The 27,795-nt window shown below is 40.1% G+C and overlaps 1 protein-coding gene across 1 annotated transcript; it reads right to left on the reverse strand.

The window, feature by feature from the left end:
• Positions 1-35: 35 nt before the first annotated feature.
• On the reverse strand, positions 36-26,905 carry prss12 (serine protease 12). Its single transcript, XM_023282356.3, has 13 exons — positions 26,312-26,905; positions 24,313-24,451; positions 22,333-22,505; positions 21,190-21,340; positions 20,436-20,614; positions 19,084-19,225; positions 18,746-18,966; positions 14,777-14,918; positions 10,253-10,461; positions 9,588-9,666; positions 8,025-8,147; positions 3,489-3,784; positions 36-1,413 (listed from the first exon to the last, which is right to left on the reverse strand). The coding sequence occupies exons 1-13, from the start codon at positions 26,637-26,639 to the stop codon at positions 1,091-1,093; spliced, it is 2,505 nt and encodes an 834-aa protein (XP_023138124.2). The 5' UTR covers positions 26,640-26,905; the 3' UTR covers positions 36-1,090.
• Between the last annotated feature and the right edge of the window lie 890 nt (positions 26,906-27,795).

Genomic DNA, 27,795 nt, shown 5'->3' on the forward strand with positions numbered 1-27,795 from the left:
GATTCATAATACAAATTAAACACGCAAGAAACTCAGACTTTTCACCAAAGTTTAGTTTGTGAAGAGATGTTACAGTACATTACAACATAACACAAAGTAAGTACCAAAAGGAAGAAGGCAGTGTAGTGTCTGTTTTTTCAAGTGTACCAGATTGTCTCCCTTCTGTGTTTTAACAAGCATGACCAGAGTGAATTGCCCTATAAGGACAAAAGAACTTGAATTAACAAAGTGTTGCTATGACATATCAACACTTGGAAATACTGTTTTGTGCTTTGATTCAGAAAGGCCTTATTCCCTTCCTCTCTCTGCAAATGTCAAGCAGCACTGAGTCAAGGACAAACACTGAATTACAAAAGCCTGAGAATTACTAAGACCTGAAATCTGTCTTCCACACAAAGTACAACAAAGAGCATAAAGAAGACACTTTCTAAAAACACAAATGAAATGAGGTTCTAAGACATATTTCACTTTTGGCAAATGTCAATGTGACTAGAGTGCTTAACACAGAAGCACTGAATATCATGCATTAAGTACCAAAGAGGGGATCTTAGTGCAAGTATACAAATTATTGTCATTCTACCACTTACTGTGAATGCATGAGCGCATGCATGTATACTGTTGTTGTTTTTTTTTAACACTGTGGTCCCTTTCCAACATTTTTAATCACGTTTCATATCATAACTTACAATTTACCTTCATAACAAAAGCAAGCACAGAAAACATTATATGAGTAAAAAATTGTGCAGTAGGCAATGTCACAACAACAAAATCGTGATTTAATACCATCAAAAATCTCTCAGCTCGTAAGATTATTTAATCATTAAAATAAGTGCTAATGATTCAGATGACAGAAAAGACTTCCTCTCTCCAAAAAATATAAAACACTCCCAGGAGAAAAAGGTCCAGCATTGCCTTTTTGTCTCTTTGATCTGAAAGTCAGGTTGTAACTTACAACACAAGAAAACGTAGGTAACAATATTGTGGCATCTGATATTCATGACTAAAAAAAATTGCGTTGCATCGGCTCTCAGCTGGCCGATCGAGTCTTGAGAGTCATTCTGGCTGAGAAGTCCATCAGTTTGTTCACCTTTCATCGCTGTTTCTCCTCACGTTCAATTACTTTGCGTATCCAGGAGCTGAAAGCGGAGACTTTAGTGTAGACACCAGGGGACTGTTGTGTCCTACAGGCATGACCCCAGGATGTGACCCCATAAACCACCCAGCCCCCGCCTGGACGCTCACACACCAGCGGACCGCCACTGTCACCACGGCAACTGTCCACACGCCTCTCTGACTGGATGCTGCCGGCGCAGAGCATGCGGCTTGTGAAGGCACCATGGAAATGCTGCTGGCAATGGCGGCGGGGAAGTAGTGAGAGAGGGGCTTGTTGCAGGGTCTTGGAGTATGAGCGGCCTGAAAAAAGAAGAGAACTCACAATAAGAGGCTTGGAAAGGTCTGTTTGGATATCTGAGTTTATGTGTCAGAGGGGAAAAGCACTGATTCAAGTTGCAGCAGCCTAAAAATGTAGGTTTTCTTCTGATATTTGTGTGTTAATGTCTGCATCTGCAACAATCTGAACATTTCATCATCTGGCATGTATTTCTATATGTTCCCAGACATTGTCTTCTAATGACAAATGGTGATACTTTGACTTTTGCTATATTGCAACCAGCACGCTGATATTTTTAGCTCAGAGTGAAATATGTGGAAAACTATTAAATTGATTGCCACGAAATTTGGCACACACATCCAGATGATTACAACTTTTCATCTGGTGCCATCCTCAAATCAGCAATTTCTGTTTACGTAAACACTTTGATTTATGTAAAACCTGTCAGACTATCTGGGTTTAGAGCTGAATAGCAAATGTTAGTACGCTAACACACTACACTAAGATGTTAAACATTAAACTTGTTAAATATCAGCTTGTCAACATTATTACTGTGAGCTTGTTGGTACTCTGACTTTATTATTTAGCTCACAGCACTGCTGTGCTTTTGACATTTGTGCATGTGAAGCAAACAGTGTTCCACATGCGCACAACTAGTGCTAAATATATTTTTAATTTTACTTGCCTGAGCAGTGTGCACAAGACTCCACTTGACAGAATCTCATTTATCACATTCTTATTAAAGTCATTAGGGGGGCTTTAGCTTACAGATGAATCAATTTCAAGGTTTCTGGCAAAGTATAAGAGCAGCTTTCCTCCATTCCACAGTGGTTCCCAGCCTTCTCTTTAAAAAAAAAAAAAAGAATAATCCAATTTCCTTGCATGCAGATGTCTGCTTGCACCTCAAAGAACCAGCAGCGGCACGGACATTATCAGTCCAGGCTTTCCACGATTGCGTAGCTGGAACACGCAATCAAGCTGCAGGGAACCACTACTGAAAACTGATCCTGGGCCTCTGCAGCGGTGGGTGGTTGTTTTTTTTTTTTTCCCTGACTCTCTCCATGACCACACAGCATTATTACCTAAGCAGCTTAGGGTGGTATGCATGTGTAAAATTTGCTTGTGTGTGCGACATCAGAGCAGCAGATAGCCAAACACAAACAGCCGTACAAAGCAGACATGTGGCCTTAAGTCAAATAGCCATTGCCAAACGTCACACATACACTGAATAGCCTGTGTTGACTCACGTGTCACTTAACAAAACTAATAAAAACACTTTCTCCCATGCAAACATACTCATTTTATCACACGTTCATTGTAGCGGCTTTAAGAGAAACAAGTCACACCTCTCAGTGGGAGGGAAACGGTTCTGCATAAGCGTGTCCATCGACCTTTTGTAGCCCTTTGTGACTAAGTTGCTGTAATTAATCACATCAGTGTGTAATTTAAAGATCGCTAACAGATGTGTGTCTGTGTACACAGTCAGGTGTCTGGTCAGACACAAAGGATTAAGTCAAACAAGTTGAACAAAACTACGTACTGGTGACGGATCAATTTCTTCTAGCTTTGCAGTTGACCTTCAAAATCACCTTCCGTGTTTTCCTTTGAAAAATGTGCAGTCAACTTTAACACAATGCATAGCCAGAACTAGAATGCTTTTTTCCCTTCATTGCCTCACAGTTTCACACTATTACATTGCTAAATGATTCATGACTGTCTCCTCAGACTGTAAGACATCTGATTATTTCCAGCTGTTATTGTAGTTTTTTCAATAAATTATTTTTTATGACATCATGTGTATTTATTATGAAATATGTCCAATTAAAATTTAAGATGAAACTTATGGAAACTGTATAAGTGTTATACACAAATCCTTCTGAATCTGTCTTTTTTTCTGTACGGATCATTATTTGAGAGGATTTAAAAGTGCAAAGGCCTGACATTTTTCCCTATAGTGGGACGTTGGGATGTTAAATATTCATGAATTAAAACACATGTACAACTCTTTCCACTATTTTCATTTTGCATTTGTTATGTTTGGGAAATTATCCCCTCACTGCTCTCCAGTCACCCCTCAAATACACACACTTATCCTCACCCGTGTCACCCCAGCCGGTAATGTGACAGTTGCTGGCTTGCTTGACCACTCTCTCCTTCCTCATGGGCAGACATGCGGGAAGGACGTGTCGGCTGAATGACACACACTCTCCGGGCATCTGGCCCAATGCCCCCGGTGACAGACGAACCAAGGCCAGGTCGTAATCGTTGCTATGGGAGTGGTAGCTTGGATGAAGGACAATTTGATCGACACCGTACTCCTCTTCATACTCCTCAGGGACGAGGGAGTGGTAGTCGCCCACTCTAACTTTATACTGCTTGGTGCTGTTTCCGTACCTGCAGTGGGAAGGATGGCGAGAGGCCATTAGGAATAAAGGGTGTGTTTGTATTTACAGTCCCTCTGGGGAGACATAAAACTCATGCTGCTGATACCTCAGGAAGAGGTGGCGAACAGGCAAGCATGTAACACTGAGCTGTGACATCCTCTACACAGAATGCCTCTAAATCTTAGAAGGCATTTTAAGGTTTTAAAGTTTTGTACTCTCGGTAATATTTTGTAAATTCTGCCTCTCATGTGAAACAGTGCAGCCTGAGATCTGAGTGCACTGGTCTCATGGCAGTTTATGTAATTGTAAAGGGTGAGTCACCTTCTGTAAGAAAGGATCGCACAATTCTTGCAATACTTCAAAGGCTAAACAAGTTCAACCTTGGACCGAGAATGCATTCAGAATAATAACTATAGACCTGTCACTCAGTCTGTGAGTTTTTGTTTTTATCTGACTCATAAGCTCACATAATTGATAGTTTGGTTCGCTTTCTGATTCACGTCAGAGATGTTTGGCCTTTTATGAAAAGTGGGGAAGAAAGAGAAGAGTAGGCTGAGCCAGACACAAAGATGGACGGAAGAGAACTCAAAGGAGAGGAGGAAAGGAGGAGGCCTTTCGACTGAGCCAGCTCTCTGTGTCTAGTTACATGTGGTAGAGTGTTTCCGGAAAGATCTCCTGACTTGTAAATGCCACTGTGTTTCTGGCAGGGCAAAGACATTACTAACCAGCCTTTCAAGTACATAGACATCCACACACACTCACACAGGCACACACATTTTGATCTACACTAAATCACTCTGACTATACATAGCTGATGGCAGTAATGGAGTACAAGATACCAAGCTTGATCCTGTGCTAAAGGCAATTTCTCAGGATTAGTATGGACCTTTCGCATCTTCTTGTTGTTGCTAAAAACAGTTCAAAAACTGTTAGAGTTAGAGCTAATGTCCGTAAGCCTCCAGCTGTATAGTTACAAGGTATAAATAGGTTTAATACGTTGACTGCATGTGACCACTGACCCGAGGTCAATTTTTATGAACCTACTAATGCTAGTGTAAGGAATCACGTAATATGATCATGCTAGTAATGTTGGATAGCTGTACCTGAACATATCACTATTAAATCATCGTTACTTGTGTGCAAATGCCAAAGTTTTACCAACTTGTTCATCTATTTTTTCTGTATTGTGTGGATGCATAGGTGCACTTTTGCTGTTTGTTGTGTGTATCTGTGTACTTGTGTATGCATCACCCTATTTCGGGTTGCGTACACGAAAGGTGACACTATAAAGTCGGAAGTCTCTCTCTTGGCCTGCGTGCTCTGGCTTGCGTGCAGCAAATTTCTTTTCTAAGCTGTCACAGCAGGTTTGCAGCAGTGACGACTGACATGTGATCAAGCAGGGGGGAGAAGTAGTTTGTACAGTTTGTGCTCAATTAGCAGGCAAGTACATTTCCCAACTCCAAAGCCTTATTTAATTAGATTATTTGATCATTATCACCATTTTGTATGTGTTTCTATAACGAGGGAGGGTGTGGAGTAAAGTGATTAACACTTTATATTAAGGTGTGCGTAATTGTTATACAACTTCATGAACTCAGGTAAAATGGACCTCAAAAGAGATTTAACTGACACTGAAAACTCAAAATTTGTGAAATGTCTTCAGACAGATGCAATGGTCCAGAGAAAGCTGAACTATTGCAGCTAAACTATTGACGCAAGACTGTCGCACGGTCAAACGTCAACAGGCTTAAAAAAAAAAAAGATGTATAGAGACAAGAAAAGGTGTAAATTAACTGCTAAAGGCGTGAGATCAATTAAAAGTAAAGATATCAGGAAACCATTATCCTCCAGTGCTAACATAGTCCAGAACTGCAACCGACTTTAAATGTCCAAAAGTAGGAGGTGTCAAGAGACAGTAAAGAAGGCTGAAGTACAAACAACACTAAAAAAGGTTCACAAGGCGAAGTGTCGAGATTGAGCAAAGAAATATCAGAAGACAGACTTTATAAAGGTTTTATAGATAGAAGGAGTGAAAGTGATTCTTGATGGGATGAGATGCCTGTGGTTGTGGATGAATCACTAATGGACACGAGGCACCATGTTGAGGCAGATGCTGGCAAGGTGCAGGAGGAGCACTTGTATGGGCTGTAGTGGGCAGAAGATGGACTGAAAATCAACTCCAAAACCTACTGCCAGTTTCTAAAAGACATTTTCTTTAAGCAGTGCTACAGTGAAGGAAGACATTTACTACATTCAAGAAGGCTGTGATCTCTGTGCAGGACAATGCTCCATCACAATGGCCTGTCCCTGTCCTCGCTTGACTTAAATTCTATGAAGAATTTATCTAATGTGAGTTTTACTGTAAAGGAAACTGTATGTGGTTGTTGTTTCAGTTAGATTTGACCATGAACTGATCAAAAAACCGACAGACTCCAGCGCTGTAACGCTCATGGCAGTTATTGGAAAGAAGAATGGCTATTTTGGTAACTAAGTATTTAGAAATGTTATCCAACTATCACTTGGTGTTACTTTTTGTGAGTTTTGTAATATGCCTAACAATTCTACACATTTACTTATTCTTAAGAGAAAGTCAAAACTTAATTTCTCTTTAATAAACATTCAGGTTTGAGATTCAAAAACATTTAGGATTAGATAAAATGAATAATAAAGAATACAATCTGCCGAATAGTCTGTCAACTAATATGTCTGACATTTAGGTATGCAATAAGAAGCAGTTTGAATGAATGCAAACTACATGGCATCAGACAGTGCTGTCGTCAGAATATTCCAGTCATAACAATGTTCTTAGATCTACAACGATGCTGACAAGTTCATTCCACGAGCACTGCTAATAATTGAAACCGATTCAATACAAGAAGCCAAGTGGATGATTCATAGGCGCACGCTGACGTTAAATTATTTTGTTTGGATAAAACCTATCAGTTGACATCTATAACAGACAGGATTATATTTGAACCTACATGATATAGCTACTATCAGGCCAACTGTGCGGTTTTAAATTACATAACCATGGAGTCAGAGTTAAATGCTTCATGTCAACCTGTTGTTGTACAGTGTACGTAGATATATATATATATAGATGTTAGTTTTTATTATAGTATTTACTTTATTTTATCTTCAATATAGATGTTAGCTTTTATTATAGTATTTACTTTATTTTTATCTTTAATATAGATGTTAGCTTTTATTATAGTATTTACTTTATTTTTATCTTTAATATAGATGTTAGCTTTTATTATAGTATTTACTTTATTTTTATCTCTACTATTTGTTAAATGTTTAATGTAGCAGCATTGCACCGAGTCAAATTCCTCGTTTGTGAACCTCATGAACAATGGCAATAAAACTCATTCTAATTCTGATTCTGATTCTGATTACACTGCTGATTAACCAATCACTTCATGAGGACTCCTAGAAACCTTGATTGCTGTGTCCCAAATGGACTTTGTTTGCAACACCCAGTTCCTGTCTGTGTCATTTCAAGAAAGTAGATTGCAGTTTTAAATCAGAGTGTAGAGGGTCCTGTAAAAAAAAAGTACACTCCTGACTGAGAAAGTAGCCTGGGAATGGCTCAAGTAATGACACTGGAAAAGATTTAGTGAATGACTTCTTCCTCTCTTTAATGTGGAAACATGAGGATTTATAGTGGTTATGCTGCTGAGGCCTGTGAAGAGGAAAGGTTCTCCTACCAAACATTGGAATGAAAACCTGGTAACACAGCTAAAAGATAGTATCCTTCAATGACAGTCTGACAATCTAACATGTGCTGTATATACATTAAATGCAGATTAAATCACTGATGCCTTTACACCTCTTGACTTTCCTTCTTTCTGCTTCCTTCCCCACTGTGTGCATTAGCTGATCGGCCCCTAGACGAGGGGAAGTTGAGATGAGCTAATTGCCTGCCTCCCTACCCCCTGCACCACAACCACAGCCAAACCGCCTGTGATTAATGCTCACATTGTTCAGGTTCTCAGGCTTCTGTCAGACATGAAAATACTGCACATGAACACAGTCATGTAGATGAGTTCAAGGGGAGTTCAAATTTCAACATAAAACCTCAACTTAATGCTAAACATCTTTAAGTCAAATTTAGTAAGAGACTAATATATGTAGTATGTACAGATACAGTCACATTTCCATATAAAAACAAACTTCTAAATTCTAACGTATGTAATATAAAAAGGTAGTTATGTTTGTGTATGGGCTGATGTGCGTTGGTTTGTTACCTTTTGAAGCAGTGTGCTGAGGTGAGGACCCAGCAGGTGTCAATGAGAGTTGCTCCACACACTAACCTCCCGTCTCCTCGAGATCCACGCAAACGAATCGCAGCCTGCCATGGCCAGCCGCCCCTACAGACATAGACATGTAGCCAAGAATGTACACACACATAAATACCCAAGCAATGTTTAAAAAGATGCAAACATATTGTCTTAGAATTACAAGAGCCTCCAGGAACTCTGGAGATAATCATGCCACCTCGATTGCTTAGGGGTTGTGGAACTAACAATTAATAACTATTAATTGGAGTCAAATATAATATGAAACATTTTTCAAAAATCTGACTTTCCTCACAATTTAAAAAATATAGAGGAATTATTTAAGCTATATTTATTGGCATTAAAAATAGAATTCCATTCAGTGATATTGAGGAAGTTACCTACTAAATGCAAGTTTTAGAGATTGCATATTTGGGCAAATTGGAATCTTGGGTGACTTCCATCACTAATGCTGAGGTGTCTAATTACCCACATAATGTAATGAAAAATAGTCTCTCTGTTTTATTTCGGAACATCTACATTATTGTTTTTTTATGTTTGGGAATGAAAAAAAGACCAAATCCTATAATATTAGAAATTCACTTCTAAATGGAACCCTAAACACCACAAAATGGTCTTCTGCATTTTGAACTCAAAAGGAAACAGCAGCAACTGTGATGAACCCCAAAAGGTTCCTTGAAACTCTTTCACTTCTGAGTGTAGTAAACACTACTGCATTGTAACAGGAGAAAACTGGGTCAGACAATGCTAAGAATGACACTGAATGGCATTTTACTGTGCTATAAAATCCGTACATGGGGTTACTGCACCTTGATTCATAAAAACAAAGCCATAAACAGCCAAAACAGCAACATCCAAATGTGGTTTATGTGCTGGATTTATAGGATGACAGCAAACCTTAGCTCACCTGGCAGAATGAGTTTATATGAGTCTGTTTCAAGTACAAACATGCAGCATGTCCTCTAAACGTGTGTACACACACACACACACACACACACACACACACACACGCACACACACACAATTCAACATTCACAAGGAAATATATTAGTGAGACGCAAATCTAGACATTACACATCCAGCTGTCTTTCTCTTCCTTCCTCTCTTCATTACACACATGCAGATGGACAGAACGTACACCAGAGAGAACCTAAGCTACGACTGCAGGATTCTCTCATTGAATTCATTTGACTTTTCTGTGTTGGCCAAAGACACCTGTTTCTAGTAAAATAGTGTATATCAATCTAGATGACAAGCCCACATTTCAGTCTCACATTCCCACATCCCATTCACACATATTTACCTGCATGCTGCTTTCACTTAGCCACACGTAGCATATTTTCATATCTATCTGTACACTCAATTTGCAATGTTGTTGCCCGTAGCTTCAAATCAGCTGTTTTCCATCTAAGACTTGTTGGCTTGAAAATGTGGCCATTGTTCTTTATTCAATAAGAGTCTGGTAGGCTTCGTCTGGGCTGTTATTAATCCCTGCTGTCCCTTCCAGCTTACCGCAGAGAGTTTTCTCCTCCTATGATTCTGCGCTGGCGAGTGTGTATGAGCCGCAGACCACAAACTGAGTTGACAGGATCTGACAGAGACAAAAGAGGAAGCATTGCTTGTGTAAATGTGAGAGTGTGTGGGGGTATGATGATTACTAAACCATACATTTCAGATCAGATGTTGCTCTTATTACATATTTAGACTGGTTCAAAACAATAATGTTTGCAATCCATCTTTTAGGACTACATATGAACCTGAAATAAATCAAAAATTAAATAAATGAAAGATCATTTTCATAGTCCGTCTGCATGTGATGTTTAAATGAAAGGATAAAACACCCTCCTGAAACAGAAATGGCAATGATAGTACATGCAAAGGTAATAGATATCGTTGTGTGAGTCTGCCCAGATGTGTGAAAGACAGAATGAAGCAATAATACAGCTCCCTCTATTTTACCATCTGGACATATACATTCACAGATGTCCAGCACTTCCTGTTAAAAATCTTACCTCTTTACATAGTCATTCGTTTCTCTTTAGTTTTTTAGTGTTTACGTCATACTGGAAGTGTTTGCTAAACACGTTATAGTCTCCCTAGAGCTCCATATAAATCACTGCAGCTCTATTTATTTTCAGAACAACAATAAGTCAAAAACACCTGATTCATTAACTCACCTTTGACCTCTTTAGTGTAGTAAGGCTGGGATTCACCGTAGTCACAAATGACCCCAGCGTCCTCACTGTGGCGACAGTTGTGTGTCCCAGGCACCTGTTTAATACAGTCTGCCAGTGAACGCTCTTCGCCACTGCACCTCACGTTGTCCACGTGGATCGGCCCTGTTCCTTCCCCAAAGTACGCCATCACACGGGCTTTAGCAACGCCACTGGGGAGGACAGACAGACATTTCATCGGCATTGCTTTATCATTTGTATGAAACATAAAAACTGCAAGAACTGTAAAAAAACAACAACAAAAAAAAACAAATAAATTATGATAATAAAACAAAGTTCACACGGAAGTTCAAAATCAAATATTCTGAATCAACAAAGTTAAGTGAGGATTATTTGTACACAACTTTTCAAAACAGAAACACATAAAGGGAACATATTGTGCTCTATATTTTCATTCTGGGACTCCCTTAGAGTAGCTATGCATAATTTACAGTCAATGAAAATGTTTATTCATCTCATGATGCCTGTTAGGCAGACCCTGAGTTCAGCACTTTGGGAGCCTCAAAAAAGCCCACTTTGATCTGATTGGACAACTGCCAGAAGCCTGGCAATGGGCCTCATTGTTTTAATGGTGTGGAGGTTCCAAAAACAAACTGTAAACCCGCTAAGTAACATAATTTGGCATTCTTGACCTGAATCTTGACGACATATGAACGTAAAAATCTGCTGCAACAAAGATTAAAGCAGAACATCTTTGTTTCAAAACGCTCATTACCTGCTTAATGTGTGACATAATAGTGGATTTTATGTTTCTGTTCACAAGCCATATATACTTTTTTTTCCTGTATATGGCATTGTTAATAGGTGCACGTGTGGGAAATACACTAAAATGCCAAACAAAATGGAAAACGGAAATACCAAAGTAATGTAACTGGAAAAATGCTACTCCACTGTTTCCAAATATTTGTATAGTGGCTGAGTTGGCACCATTGGTTATCTGTATGCTGAACACAACTCAAGTAGACTGTTTTATGCGAGAGCATGGACATACATCTACCAAGAGTGCTGTAGTTTGACTTAACAGGCTGTGTCTGGAGCAGATGACTTTATAAAGATATCTGCGATTTTAAAAAAAATTTGTTCAGAGTTAACAGAGATTCCTTCTACTTATGTTTACCTCAGTATTTGAAACTGTAGCCACTTTAAATATGAATCTGACATTGTAACATTGAATTGGCTGATTTATTAGCGAGCGATAAAGCCTCTCCCCTCCTTTTAAGCCAAGCTCTGAGAAGACTCAGTAGAAGCTGTTTTGGCCGACCTGACACACATTAAGTTATATCACGCACACAGCAGTTCAAAAATGTACTCAGGGGCTTTACTCAGAGTCTGATAGGTAATAAAAATTTTATATTGAATTCTGAACTCCACTGGCAGCAAGTGAAGAGGCCAATGGTGAAAAAAATGAGTTTCCTGCAACTTTGTTTTTGTTAGAAGACAAGCTGCAGCATTCTTAACCCTTTGCCAATAAGCTACAGCTTCTTTTAGCATTTGAAACGTAGCAGTGGTTGTGCCATGAGTAACTTCTTTGGTGAAAAGGTTAAAGCTCAGCTAGGTATTTTTTAATATTGTACATTCTTATTAATTTTTGGCCGAATTACCTTTAAATATGTCACAAACCCCCCCAAAAAAACAAGAGCTGAAATGCTTAGCAGCCACATTTTTCTGTATAAGTGTAACTGGTGATGACGTGTTGGTTTCGATGTTATCGTTTGACATTCTCAGGCTGTGATGCAAACGGGGTCAGAAAACCTTTACAATCTGATAACAACAGCATTTGTATCATTAGCTCACCTCTGACCTTAATTAACCAATAGTTGACACACATGAGCCTATAGCTTGTACTTATGTATGTATTGGCTGTAACTATGACTTTCATTAAGGTTGATAGATAACTGCTAGAGAGGATCTTATGTTTCATCCCTGGAGTGTCGTAGGTGACAGGTCTCGCATCGCCAGTTATCCACTGGGAATCTCACGTCTCTAACTGAGACATCTAGTGTTGTATCTGTGTCTCCAATAGCTCCCCAAGCAGTCCTTAGCATGCAGAGGGTGAACCTCCATGTCACTTGGAGCTATGCCTAGAGACTGACATCAGGCCTGCTTGGTGTGTTTCTGTGGCAACACGCAGCTACAGTCAAACAACAGTTAAAAACTGAGGGGTCGTAAGTGTTTTCTCAGACATATTTCCCTTTCTACTTTGGATACGCATTTTCCACAGGACTTTGTTGTCACTGCATCCATTTTAAATACTGTGGAGAGAAATGGAGGATACAATCAAGGTTAACAGGTTAGATGAAGGTGTTCAGACACACACTACCATTCAAAAGTTTGGAATCACTTAGAAATGTCCTCATCTTTGAAAGAAAAGCATTTTTTTCAATGAAGAAAACATTAAATTAATCAGAAATACAGTCTAGACATTGATAATGTGGTAAATAACTATTGTCACTGGAAACGGCTGATTTTTAATGGAATATCTCCATAGGGGTACAGAGGAACATTTCCAGCACCCATCACTCCTGTGTTCTAATGCTACATTGTGTTAGCTAATGGTGTTGAAAGGCTCATTGATGATTAGAAAACCCTTGTGCAGTTATGTTAGCACATGAATAAAAGTGTGAGTTTTCATGGAAAACACGAAATTGCCTGGGCGACCCCAAACTTTTGAACGGTAGTGTAGGTGCTTTTACGAAAAACTTTCAATGAGTTTTCAAGCAGAGAAAAATCTATTACTGCGTTATTTCTTTAACATAGAGATACAGGTGCATGAGCAGCAGAGGTTCTGACTGCATTTGCTCATTCGACAAATAAATAAATTGAAGAAAAGTTCTCTTCAAGTGCATTACTGTGTTCAAGATATCGTAAATAGTACGAGGACCTTAGTTAAGGCTTCAGAAGTTCGCTGACATTGCAGTACAGAGCAGTAGTAGCATTTATAATAACTCAATTCACATGTTTGGCTTCATTTAGAACACTAGCATATTTGTTTTTTGCCCAGTTCTGTTTTATTTGCAATGCTAGCTAGTCAAAACCTCTGGTATATGTGAGTGTGTTTGTGTGTTAGTCCAGTTTTATACAGGGCCATCTTCAGGGTGATTCTGGGTCAAACTGTTGACTTCGAACATAATTTCTATTAAAGTGTCTCATGTGTGTCTGCATACATGATGTTTTACCACCATCATAGCAACCTCTGACCCATGGGGACCTGATGCACATGTAATGACCTTTCACCACACCCTTTGTGAGATAGAATGATGATCCTAACACGGCTTTTACACGCCTCTAACACGCTTCCTCTAAATCTCTCACACTTATGCACTCCAGATGTGGCTTTCATCTACACCCAGATGTGTCCCAGAAAATTAGGTGGCTATAGGAAGAGTATCCTTTGCTGAGGAGTGACGAGAGAGAAAATGAAGACAGTTTGTTATGGTACAGTTTTCCCTTGCCATCCCATTGTCATTATTCTGGAAAATGAGGGAGCGTCTCCAGAGGGAGAGATAATGGGACACAGGTTGTTTGCTGTGCCTCGACATTTCTGTCCCTACAAATGTACCTTTAGCAGAGTTGACATGCCCTTTAATTGGATGTTTTTCTTGGCTCTACAAGAGGGCAGGGATAAAGTCACAAATGACAGCAGCGGGAAGCATGCCAGAGCTCAAAACAAGTGTTTAAAAACTTGGCTGCAGTTTTAAAAGATTAATGGATTAAATGTAGTAATTTTCAATTATTCAAAAGACACTGTAGTTTTTCCATTGTATATTAGCCCAAAAAATCTGAGACATGTGTGATGAAGTGTGAAGTAGAAACAGAAAGACTGAGAAATGGAGAGATGAAAGACAGACACAAAAACACGGGCTGAGCATAACACAGATGCCAAGTCTAAGGGGTGGTGATGGATTTTGCAAACATTCTCGGCAGTCTGGATTTACTTAAGTGACTGTATGCGTGAAGTGATTGCTTTGCAGTGCCACGAGCATCAACTGAGCTTTTGTCCAACGTTTTACCTGTAACCCACTATCCTGAGCCTGAGCAAGACTGAGAATGAAAACATGTTGAAAAGGGAAGGTATAACCTTCAAACATACATGTCAAGTATGAAAAACAATAGAGTCCTGATGCACATTCACGTGTACTGTACGCTTAGTCACCTCATGCATTTTCAGCCACTTGTGGAGATGTCCAAGTAAAAAAAACAAGCAAGTGCCAGACAAGCAAGCTTTTGATATTTTTTAAAATTGATTTGCATTTTTATTATTTTCTGAAATTTTGTTAACCAAAAGTTAATTGAGACATAATCATCAGATTAATCAACGCTGTGTATCTGAGTGAAATTAGCCATTTCCTACAGCATAGCATGTCTATATCATGTGTATTCCATGGGCTCCCATAATTACTTGCTTTACCTTTTTTACCCCAAACTACAACACTATTCCTGCACACACGCATGTACACACAAACATACCTGAAGCCCAACTGTCGACACACCACCTCAGCGTCATGATCGGTCCACCCATCGTCGCACACGGTGCCCCACTGACCGGACAGATAAAGCTCAACACGGCCTTCCCGTGGGCTTTCTCCTCCCATAAGCCTTACCGGCACACCTGAAGAACACACACACACACACACTCACATTTTAGACTGACATTGCACAGACTTACCTTTTTGGCACAGATGTCTTTCTTTTGATTAACGTTTCCCAATACCCGGAGTCTAGAAATGCTTCTAAGACATTACACACACATTCCCTAATAAACCTGATCCTCCAGGTTAACATATCTCGTTAACGGGGGCACGTATACGCATGATCTCTACAAAGGATAAAGCTGGAACACCTGTCTGTTTTCTTCCACAAAACCACCTCACTCACTGTGTGTGTGTGCGTCCAGACGGGGAAGCTCTTTAATTCCAGTCGATCTTTGAAAAGAGTATTTATTTTTCTTGGCTCTCTGCTTTTCACACACTCTCTCTCTTGTTCATGCGCTCTTTCAAATACTGTTCACTCACGCTGTTAATCAAATCAGTCTGAGCTTTACACTGAAACTATCCATCATTTGTCTGAACACAGATGCCCAGACATGTACATACAAACACACACATGCACTAACAGTCTCATTTAAGTGAATACTAATGTCTTTTCCATGTGTGCACAGTTTCAGGATCAGTTTACACTCCTGCCAAGGGTCAGGTCAATCAGGATTTTTGTTTGCCACTAAGCTACTAAAGACAGAAAGGTCATGAGGTCTATTTCTAATATATTACTTAAAAGCTGTTATATAACCTGTGTTAATTATTTGTTATTCAGACATTTCACAATCATGTTATAGGCAGGAATTCTTGAATAACATTAGTGTGAAATCATTCATTATGGCTTGTTGTAGCTGGTACTGAGGTAAATAATGTGCAAGATCCAAACATTTTGTGAGTGCTTGTGTGAGTGGGACGTAAAAATTAAGGTAGGTGGAGTTAACTGTGGGAATGTTTACTTCTTAGTTTGAGTTGGCTCTTGAGGAAATGCTCATGTTTGTTCATTTGTTTAAAAACACAGTTTTTCCCCTTTCTCAACACACACAGACATGTTGCTATCACATCAGAGGACGCCACATTGATTTACATTCATTTCTCCCCAGTCGTAAACCACAATTAATACCTACTTAATTCTAGGCCTTTTGCTAATGTCAACCTTATTAAACCAAATCTCTGCCTCAAAATTTGGGGTCCTTATGTGGACTTGCTTTTTGTCACCAGATAGGAGATGCATCCCCACTATGTGACTGTGTAAACAGTTTTAAGTCCCCACAAGTAATACAAGGACACACACACACACACACACACACACGTTATATTACTGCTCTGACACTGTCCTAATGTGATGATCTCTCACAACAGAGAGCGAAAGAGAGAGAGTTCAAAGCACTGCCTGCTTTATCTGCTTTTTTTTTTAACTTTTCCAAAAAACTACACAGACTGATCTGCCTGTGGTATGCTGAAGGGGGAATGAGGGATTTGGACACACATAAACACTCAAACACAAAAAAACACACATACAAAATGCTTTGTAGTAATGACATAATACTTAGGTGGGATGTTTGCGAGATGAGAATGTCCCTCTGGCTCTTTCCAAACAACGTAAGCCTCCTAAACCCTTCAAATCCAACAGCCATTTCAGTCTGTATGTGCTCTTTGCACAGAACACTCTCTTCCAACTTATAATCTCTTAAGATATAAAAGAAACACTCTGTATCTTTTCTGTGACATTGACCAGAGTTATCAGGGTCATATATGTGATATTAAACATCAAGACAGATAGCAGAGAAATGAACACTTATATACTGAATGATGTGAAATCTGAGCCACTTGTCGGCTTCATCCATCTCTGCCCGTATACATCTTTATTGGTGTCTGGAGGCTCCAGACATAGACTTGATAAATGGTGCTACCACTCAGTGCTTCCTCAATCTTTCAGCAAGTCCTAACACTACTGAACCTGTGTCTCTTTTCATATACAGAGGTAAGGAGTATAGTTTTACTGCAACACTGAACCTATGCTGTTGCATGGCAATCTGTAACCAATGATGCATAGTAGGGATGCTTTTGCTGCCTGGACTTACTTTAGGTAAAGGTTTGTAGTAGTTTAATTTAATCATGATGGCTTTGCAAGCAGCATAGTTAATAAGACTGGACAAGCCAACTGACAGCTGTGCTTACTGGAGTTAGCGTGCCTGATATCATCGTCTGTCTGTCTGTCTGTCTGTCTCTCGGAAAATGTTGGCTTTCCTGTTCTGAGTAAGATGAGATCTAATTGATTGCAGGCTGAGTTGGGCAGAGATCTCAGAAACAGATATCAGATCAGCTTGCTCCTCCATTACCTGTTTTTATTAGGTAATAGCAAATTACTCCTTCATCATTTAGTTTCCTGTTCCTTGTATTCCATAAAGTAAGAAAGTTGGGATCCTACAGCCTTAAAACTTCTAGGCTATGCATGTTTCCAATAATAATAGTAAGTTGTAATACTTATTTTTTAAATTTTTTACAGAGTTTTTATGAGTTATTTTTATAAGTAAAAGGCTGAAGTATTTCTTATTAAAAGAGATTCTGTTTAAAATGAATAATTACTTTGCCTGATCTCATCTGCTTGTCATTTGAGAGTTAAGGGGCCCAGATGGCAAACCCTGAGAGTTTCTACTCCCCAACTAAGCCTTAAAGGAACTACCAGAAGGTCTCTGGCAGACTTCCGCTAATAGGGGTTAGAAGGTCAATAGCAGTCTGGAACTAACCCCATATGAGCTACAACAGTGATTAAAATCCACATTAATGCCAACCCCGAATTCCAGAGATAGATGGTAAAATAGCAATGTTGTAGTGACCTGATAGCTGAAAGGTTAGCGTGCACACCGGTGCAAATGCTATGAGCAGTGGATACCTGGTTTGATTCACTGGCAGTCAGGCCATTTTCTGCAGATCACTCTGCTGATCTCTCTCCCTCATTTCCTGTCTTTCTAAAATGTCAGATCAAATAAAGGCAAAAAGCCCTGAAAATAAATCTTAAAAATAAATCATGGTGTTAGACACACTCCTACTAGATCATGAAAGAAATGGAGTTGTGCCATTCTCACATAATTAAAACCAATGACAATTGCATTGCTTTAAACAGGAATTATAAATAATTTCTGAAATCCAGTTGAACATTGCAATAATCTAGATTAAATAGATCATATCTTGTCATTTTGGGTCACTGTTGTCAGGGATATTTTACTCACCCTGGGTTCTACCCTTGAATAGGATACGGCTGGGATGTCCTTAAATTTATTATTTTCAACAATATGGAAAATTAAAGTACATCATTGCAACAGGGAAGACCTTACTCAACACAGGTGGAGAGACCTCACTCCTCTCTCCCCCAAGGTTCAAGTACAATGTATTTGCATTTATAGGAAACACAAACTCTTTTCCTATTGGCTTGTCATAAATAGGTTGTAAGTTTAAACCTTATGGTATAGTGCTCATACCATGTTAGAAACCTGAGGTCATCATTGAAAGGACAAAAACCTTTTAGGGGTGTAAACATCTTCTCTGGTTGACCTCAAATTTTGACCTTTTTGACCCCTGGGTGACTCTTCTATAATTAAGCCATAGCAAAAAAACTCTACTCACACTGAATAGTTTAAGAACAACAAAGATACATTTACACTAAATTAACTAACAGATAATAAATTATAACGTAAGAGCTCACTGTGGATTCTACTTTCACAATGCAGGAAACAGGAGTAAATCACTGATTCCTGTTGACTTCCGTTGACTAAGATAATACGTAAACATCTGCATATCTGCACATACAATACATTTCTGCCCACACACACAGCAATGTGCGGAGCTTTCTCCATTCATGGCATTGTCATGAGCACATTTCACAGGAAGATAAGTGTCTTACTGGTTGGTAGACTCTCTCCACTGCACTCAGGGCTGCATGCGATGTTAACATCTTCATGATGTGTGCAGTCATGGCGGAGCCACTCCCTCCTGTTGCACAGCAATAGGCTAGGTTCTTTCCCTGTGCAGCTCACATCATCCAAAAGAATTGGACCTGACCCCACCCCAAAGCGTGGGACTGGGGTGATGTCTAGCCCTTCAGAAAGGAGAGTCTCACCTAACCTGTAAGGCAGACATGTAGATGCACATCTACTATCAAAACCATCTTTCACTTAGAAATGAGGAAGAAATGGGAATTCATGTGAATGTGCTGGAATGTACAGGAATGCTTCGCGTTACCGGTAACCAAGTTGTCGACACACCACTTGTGTGTTGGAGTCTGTCCAGCCGTCATCACACACTGTCCCCCACTGACCACGGTAGAAGATTTCTAAACGTCCCTCATGGCTCCCTGCTCCCCCAACCAACCTAGTGGTACCGTCTGGAGACAAAGAGAAGAGAAAGCAATGTCTGAATGTATGTGTCTAAATGTGTCTGAATATTAATGTGAGGATGGATCCAAAAAGACTGCAGGACTCAGCAACTGTCCAAAATCAATAAATTGTAAAACTGACTCAACAAATGTTCAAAATGAGTCAAGACTTGTCCCAAATGATTGGAAACTCCTCCAAAATAACAGGAAATATGCCCTAAATTACCTAAAAATTGTCAAGATGATGTAGAAAATGTCCCAAACAACTTGAAACTTGTCCAAAATTACTCAAAAACGTGTCTGAAATGACTAAATAATATTCAAAATAAATTAAAACATGTCCTAAATTACTAAAATGTGTCCCAAATGATTTGAAACGTGTCCAATATGACTAAAGATTATGCAAAATAACTTGAAATGCATCTAAAATTACTCAAAAATGGTCAATATGATCACTATGGCTCAAATAATGTCCAAAATAACCTGAAACATGTCCTTTCTCATGAAGAAACATTTGTAATCATGTTTGATACTTCTGAGAGTTTTTCTGTTTCTAAATTATTAGAACTGATCACAACATAGCACAAAAATATAGCAAAACATAGCTGCAAATTACATTTCAGTTACTCAGAAAAAACACTGCTAATGTAGCAACGACCAACAGCAGTAATGACAGTGAAGATTGGGGGAATCCTGTTCAAACTGAATTGTCAGTTTATGTAGAGAGGGGTCAGTGCTTAAGACTTCTGCTTTCACACACTGATTGCCTGGCAACACACCAGAATCTTACTCCATTCATTCTACATTGTTTGCTCGGGCTGACCATTGATCACTGGTGCATACTTTCAGGCCAGGCCACTATGCACTATCCTGAAAGTTAATGTAAGAAAGACAGTGCTTTCACCTTCCACCCTTCTAACAAGGATCTCGCATTTGTCCGTACAAACTTAGGAGGGTATGTGCATCAGAAAGTATAAATAGAACAACTATTGTTAATGTTATCAGTTATGTCTGTGTTTGAAAGGTCAAAATGGCTGTGGTAAGAACGATGTATGTTCCAAACAATTTTTTGAAGCTCACGGGTACATGCTAGTGTCTGGACCATGATAAGATGTGAATTCCTGAAGGAGATTACCTATCTTGATTTGCCACATATTTCTGCATTCCACCTGCATGTCTTTGTCAGTAGTTCAGGTGGTTGGGACACGAGTTGACCTACCTGTAAGAGGGTTGCAGGACACTCCTGCATCTTCAGAGTGCAGACAGTTGTGTTCTCCCCAAGCACCTTTTGGACACTGGTCCAGAGTGAGCTCATTGCCTGTGCAACGCACCTCGTCCAACCACACACGGCCTGAACCTTTGCCAAAATGCGCCTGGCCCCAGGCCCTTGCAAAGCCGCTACAAAGAAAAGAGAGGGTACAGAAGAACAGAAAGTTTGCTCTTCAGTAATATTAATGCAATGGAAAACAGATGTTCTGACTAGCCAAAACTTACAAAATACACTGCACAGCACACTGTGTTTGTTTACTTTGAAAATTATATAGATCATATGGAACAAACTTATTGTATTTTATATTTGTTATTGAGAAACTGTCACACATTTTTGTGCAAAAATAAACTTTGCAACACATTTTCTGAGAGTATAGTGTTGCTAAATATGCATATCTCAGTGGTGCTAGAATTCATGCAGGAACAATGAGCCTGATTTACTATTTGACCCCCAGATGTTCTTTACTGCTCACTCCTCTCTCTGTGTGTCCGAATGGAAAGAATACTTGTCATACTTTTGGAGACAGAGGGAGAGAAAGATGGCTGGACACCCACAGTAACTCATCTCAGCTTCCCTCTCTTTTTGTCACACTTTTTCCTCACTTTCTCACACTCACAATGTATTTCCTTTATGCTAATTATTGGTTGGAATTAATATGAATATTAATATGTCTTTGTGTGCATTATGGGGGGTGCCCCTTCACCTCAGTCCCAGCTGTCGACACACCACCTCTGCATCACTGTCGTCCCACTGGTCATCACATATGGAACCCCACTGCCCTGCATGGAAGACCTCAACTGTGCCCTCTGATCCTGATCGACCTCCCACCAGCCGGACTGGGAGCTGCACAGCCGCTGAAATGCACACAAGCACATTATGCACATTTGCAGAGGCTAATAAGAGAATCTGTGCAGGGGAACACACATCGCAAGGACCTTATAAAACCTATATTGGGTCATTCAGTCTCAAATCAGAAAATTTTTAGAATAATTTCTGCTTGACCATCTATGATTTGGCTGAAATTTTTGAAGAAAAAAATATAAATATTTATGAAATTTGAGCTTGATTAAGCAAACACAAATTTTTAAAGCTCCCATTGGCCTTCTTTCAGCACATTTTTTTTTTTACCACATCAAAGCTTGACACAATGTTTGAATAATGATACCTCCAGAACCATTAAAGCTAAATGATGAAATCAAAAAAAGTCCAGTCTTTAAACAAAAATGAACCAAAATTGATAGTGCAGAAGTCAGCTAGTGTTATTTTTTGAACCACACGTAGTTGCATGTCACAATAATACAGAAAATAAACATATAGAATGCTTTTTAATATGAAAATGCTTGATCAGAAGAATGAAAATAGTGATTTTTGTTGAATTTTCCCAAATGATAAAGCAACTAGAGTTTTAACATGGTTCTCCAAATATAACAATGATAAGAATAGTTAATATGGGTATATTTTTCATTTTTTTTAACCCCACTTTGCAGACATAAACCTCCTCATTCAGAGGAGCCTTGTCTTGTCTCAGGCTTCCATTGTCATTCAAACATGGCCTAAAATTGTGAAAAAAATGAATTGAAAATAGACCAAGCAGCACATTTTTTCAACAAGCTCAGTGTGTATTTGATATATTAATATAACATTTTGCAAATACTTTCATAAATATCAGAGTTTGTGATGAGAAAAACCTTTCAAGCAAATCAGAGAGGGTCGTGCAGAAGGCCGCTGAAGAGTTGAGATGCAATAAACATATTGAGTGGGTGCTATAGAGCTATGGAGGGTTTGTTAGTGATCTGATCCTCTATCCATCCATCACAGGCCTCTAATTCCCCAGCAGGCAGCCTACCTTGCTGTTGGGTGCAGGTGACGGCTGCAGCCAGAGAACACTCTCCTCCATTCCAGGTAGTCTTGGGACACTGGAGCAGGTCTTGCTCATCTCCCTGGCAGTGAACCGCCATCCAGTGAAGCCTGGCCATGCTTGGATTAAACAGGGGAACTGCACGAGCACGGCCTGAGATCCTGCAAAGGGATCAATAAGCAAACGAGTCATTTACACTAATCTGAAATGCTTTTTTAACCTACAACTGACATCAAACCTAATCTTATCTAATCAGAGGTCTAATTACAGTTGCTTGGTAATCATTTTTCATTGATCCTGTAGACAGGCAAAGGTAGGCCACTAAGAGGAAAGAGTAAAGCAGCTGTTTCAACCTGGTAGCAGCAACCTTGAGATGTCTACATGTTCTCCATCTGCACTTTCAGGGTCAATGCAGTCAGCAGTTTTATACCCAACAGCTTTCAATAACTGGCCGTGTGAAATTCATCACCAGCGATTCCAGCTGACATATGGCTGACATTTGCCCCCTTTCCTTTCCGCTGTGGACTTCCATTGACTCCTGTGTGAATATGCACATGCTGACATGAATGCACACAGGCGTGCGTTCATGTCAGCATGTGTGCCAAGCACTGGGATTAGTGACAGCTTGTGCAGCAAGTGCACAAAATGTCCCTGTTCTCCAGGGAAAGCACGACTCAACTGACTACATCCCGTCCTACGAACACTGTTGATGTGTATAATCTGCCCACAGGCTCCCTTGAGAGCTCATCTAGCATGTCAGCGTCTGATAGTTCACACCACAAGACACAGTCACAAGCCTTGTATGTGCAACGCAGGCAGACACACACTGAGAGAAGGAGTGAGCTGGTAACAATGTAAATAGCTGAGCAGTAAAGGTATTTAAGTACCTCCGGGGAACGGAGGGTTGGAATGCAAGAGTCACGCAAGAAAAGTAAAGACTATGAAGAGAAAAGGAAGACAATGCCTGCATGTGTAAGTGTTGTGAACTTCCCTGACACTCCCACCAATTTTCCATCACACCCAAGCATCTGTCAGACCTCCAAAAGCTGCTTGAGATAGTGAATCTAAACGACAGATGGTAAATGCACTTGCACCTGCGTCTGAATATGTTTGTAAGAGGACTAATGCAGCATTCTTTTTCAGAAATAAAACCTGCTTCTCTCTCAGGGTCAGAAAGAAATTAGTGACAGCAACCTTCTTGCCAATAATTGATTATGGAGATGTGCTTTTTTCAAGTGCTTTCTCCAAATGTCTCCAGTCCTTGGACACTGTTTTTCACTCGGCACTGAGATATGTTACTGACTGTAGTCGTCTCACCCACCATTTGTGAATTGCATTTTAAATCGGACATGTTTTCCTTGAGTGCACACAGATACACACATTGGCTAACTCTAATTTATAAGGCTCTTTTAGACTTAATTCCTCCTTATATGTGCACTTTATTACAAAGAACAGACAGCTGCTATGGCTTACATTCCTGCACTGCTCTTGTTTTATCTGTTCCTCATGTAAAGACTGAATTTGGAAAAAGAGCTTTCAGCTTTGCTGCCCCCTCGGCATGGAATACTTTACAGACTGAAGTGAAACTGTCTGAATTTACTCCACTTATAGCCTTCTGTTCTATCCTGAGCGACTGACAATATGAGACCACTGAATAGTGCTTGTGCTTTTAAATTTTAAATTGCTGTTTGCTGTCTGCGTTACTGCTCCCGCACTTTTTATAGTAGAACACTTTTACACCTTCAAAATTGTATGTTTTAACTTATACTGTCACCTCCTTGTAATTGTTTTATGACGTGTGCTGATGACCTCTTGGCCAGGTCACCCTTGTGAAAGAGATCCTGATCTCAGAGAGTTTTATCTGGTTAAATAAGAAAACACACACACACACACACACACACACACACATATATATATATATATATATATATTAAAAAAAAAAATTTGAGGGCATGTGTGCTGTCTCACCCTTTGCCCAGCTGCCGGCAAACCACTGCAGCATCTTCGTCCCCCCAGCCGTCGCTGCACACAGACCCCCACACTCCTCCCAGGTACACTTCCACCCTGCCGTCAAGCTTGGAGCGGCCTCCTTGCAAACGCACTGAGCCTGGGACGGCGAGAGGGTTGGAGAGCAGTAAAACAATACACTTCAAAAGACAATGCAAAACAGATGTGTCAGATAAAATTAAAACAAGTAGGAAAAATAGAGTAAAGGCAGCAGGGTGAACAAAGGAAGCGGATTTTGTTGAAAAGTCAGTAGATTAAAACAGAGAAACATGGTTTTACATGTGTTTTGCTACATCACAATAATTCTACAAAAAGAACAAAAAAAAAAACCACAACCAGTGCTGGGAAAAACATATTTCACTCCTTCTTGACAGCCATGACACTTTACATGTAGCTTTTGACATTTGTCCCCTAAGAATGAAAAATATTTGCTCCCTGTAGGGCTCCATATCTCACAGAAAAAACCATTAACACTACAGTTCAAAAGTGTCGGTTCACTTAGAAATGTCCTTACTTTGGAAAGAAAAGCAGCTTTTTCAATGAAGATAACTTTAAATAAATCAGAAATCCAGTCTAGACATTGTTAATGTGGTAAATGACTATTGTAGCTGGAAACAACTGATTTTTAATGGAATATCTACATAGAGGTACAGATGAACATTTCCAGCAACCATCACTCCTGTGTTCTAATGCTACATTGTGTTAGCTAATGGTGTTGAAAGGCTAATTGATGATTAGAAAACCCTTGTGCAATTCTGTTAGCACATGAATAAAAGTGTGAGTTTTCATGGAAAACTTTTGAACGCTAGTGTATATTCTATGACTGATTCACTCTCAGCCTAATACCGATAAGAATTTTCAAGTTACACCTCAGTAAGAACATGCATTTTTATATAAAAGACATAGTGGCAGTGACTTAGTGTAAACATAAGTTATTTTTTTTTTGCTAAAGTTACCTGATTGCTTTGTGTATATTTAGGCTCACGTTGGCCAACAGAGAATGTCTGGGTGCATTTCCTCGCTGACACACACATACCCATAAATACTCACAGGTGGATGTCTGTCTCATGTTGCTATCTGCATATCTGAACTTGCATTTGAGAGAACAGCCAGTCTGCTAATGCCTTTCGTTTGACTAATGCACACAGGCTCCACACCTCCACACCTCACCCACTGAGGCATGTGACTGGTCAAACACCTTGAACAACTGGATTAATGCATATCAGCTCAATCACTGGAAGATTATTCATCCGTGCTGTAAACACACACACACACACACACACACACACACACACACACACACACACACACACACACACACACACACACACACACACACACACACACACACACGAAGACTAAAAATACCACTGACTGCCCTTCTTGTGCCAAATGGAAATGACACTCTTCCTTTCACCGCTCTCTCTCCACTTTCATCAATCTAGAGATGCAAAACTTACACCTTGTGTGGAGTTTTTTATTTATTTATTTTACTAAGCTCATATACTACACTACTACAACCTTGCATACTTGCCCATCAAATACTTGTGCACTCATTTCAGCATGAAGGATTCCTACTTGCCATCACATGTACTAGTCACACCTGGGAGACTGAAGGTGTGTCCTTCTAATTACTTCAGGATGGATGCACTGAGTTGAACACAAGTGCAGATAGACAGCTGTTAACAGTTTAACACCAGTGCAAACCCCCCCCCCCCAAAAAAAAAAAAAAAAAAAACAGCTGCAGACTCCTTTGCTCCTCATAAGCCTAAATAAAACGAATATTCCATGTGCAGGGATTTGCAGTATAAATTACAGCGTGCGTTGACTTTGAAGGAATCAGTTTGCAGGTTTCAGCTTCAAGGTGTGCACATGATTTGAGTCATACCCTGCAGATTTTAGATGGCGGATGGGTAATTAAATACAGTATATCAGCTGGTTGACAGGCCTGCGTGTTTACCTTGTTTACAGTCGCAATAGCCCCAGTCTACTCTGCCCCTCTGGCTCCTGAAAAAGCACCAGGGTCGGATTCTGCCGTCCGGGTTGCGGCAGTGGTTGTGCTCTCCTATCCCTTTCCCCGGGTAGCGCTCCGTGAAACCGGCCACCTCGGTCCAGTTCATGCACCGGCTGCCGGACTCGGTGACGTCTATCGCTCCCCGGTAGAAGCCGTCTTTCCCGCGGCTCCGCACGCAGTCGGTGAACGGCAGGATGAATGAGGGGACGCTGCTGGAGTCGCCGCCGCCGCTGATCGCAGCCCAAAGCGCGGCTGTTAGAGCGAGAAAATTCATGTTAGGTCGTCTGTGGCCGTCCCGAACTCTGGAGGATCAGCAGCTGACGGTTCCCAGTCATCCAGGCAGCCTCATCGCCCCGTGGCCGTGGGACCAGAGTGAGGGGAGAGAAAAACGACGCGGATCGATGAGGCTGCTTTCTGCGTGGGCTCAGGGGCAGGCAGCCCTCCAAGGGAAAACCAAATAACACATATGATAGGACTGAAAATGCGGTTTTATAGACTCTAAATGCCATCAAACAGTAGTGGGATGTGTAGCATGCAAGTGTACTAGAAATCTGACATAAATATTTAATTTAAGGCGGGCTGTAGTCATTTAATGCTACTTTTGAGCCTACCTCTACTACCTGTAGTAGGCTATATTTAGAAGGTAGGACTTCTATTTGTAGGATCTTCCACCTTTGCTCTAGAAGGACACAGAGCAAACATATAGGGAGGAGATTTTGTCTTATTGTTGAGACAACACCCCCACTAATGTTTAAAGAGCGCTTTAGGGACATTTACAGGGCAAAATAAGGTGGATGATGTCCTCAGGGTCACAGATTACAATCCATGATAATGAAACAGAAACATTCTCAAAGCAACATTCACAAAATGTTTTCAAGATACAATCGAGGCCTTGTTTTTAATGACTTGTTTCTGTAATGTGATTTTTCAGCTCAGGTGGACACGTTTGCCTGCAGGATGTTTTGGGAATATGGTTAAGGGAACATCGTCTAGAATGTTCTCCAGTGTTAGATGATTACAAAGGATTTAACATTGGTTGTAAGAGCGATGCAACTGTCTAACAATGTCACGGCCAAATAATTCATGTCTGTAGTTTGGCATTCTTTATGAAGAACATTCTAGGAACTACTTAAAAAAATACATTATTCCCTAAACATCACTATAACTTTGCAGAACTTTCTCAGAACATTTTAAAACAAATAAATAAATTGTAGCTGGGATGCCCCAAATGTGGGTCAGTTTTGTTCAGGGCCTATGCTTTGCAGGTATTTCTGGAGCAGTAGTCTACTTGTCTAGCCGATCGGTCCGTGTTTAAGATCTCCTGTTTGTTTTCTGTTCCTCTCTGTTGCCCCTTTCTCTCTCCCCTTTATCCTCACCCCAACTGGTTGAGGCAGATGGTCACTGTCCTCAAGCCTGGTTCTGCTGGAGAT

Source organism: Amphiprion ocellaris, chromosome 4, assembly GCF_022539595.1.
Source record: "Amphiprion ocellaris isolate individual 3 ecotype Okinawa chromosome 4, ASM2253959v1, whole genome shotgun sequence".
Taxonomy (NCBI): Eukaryota; Metazoa; Chordata; class Actinopteri; family Pomacentridae; genus Amphiprion; species Amphiprion ocellaris.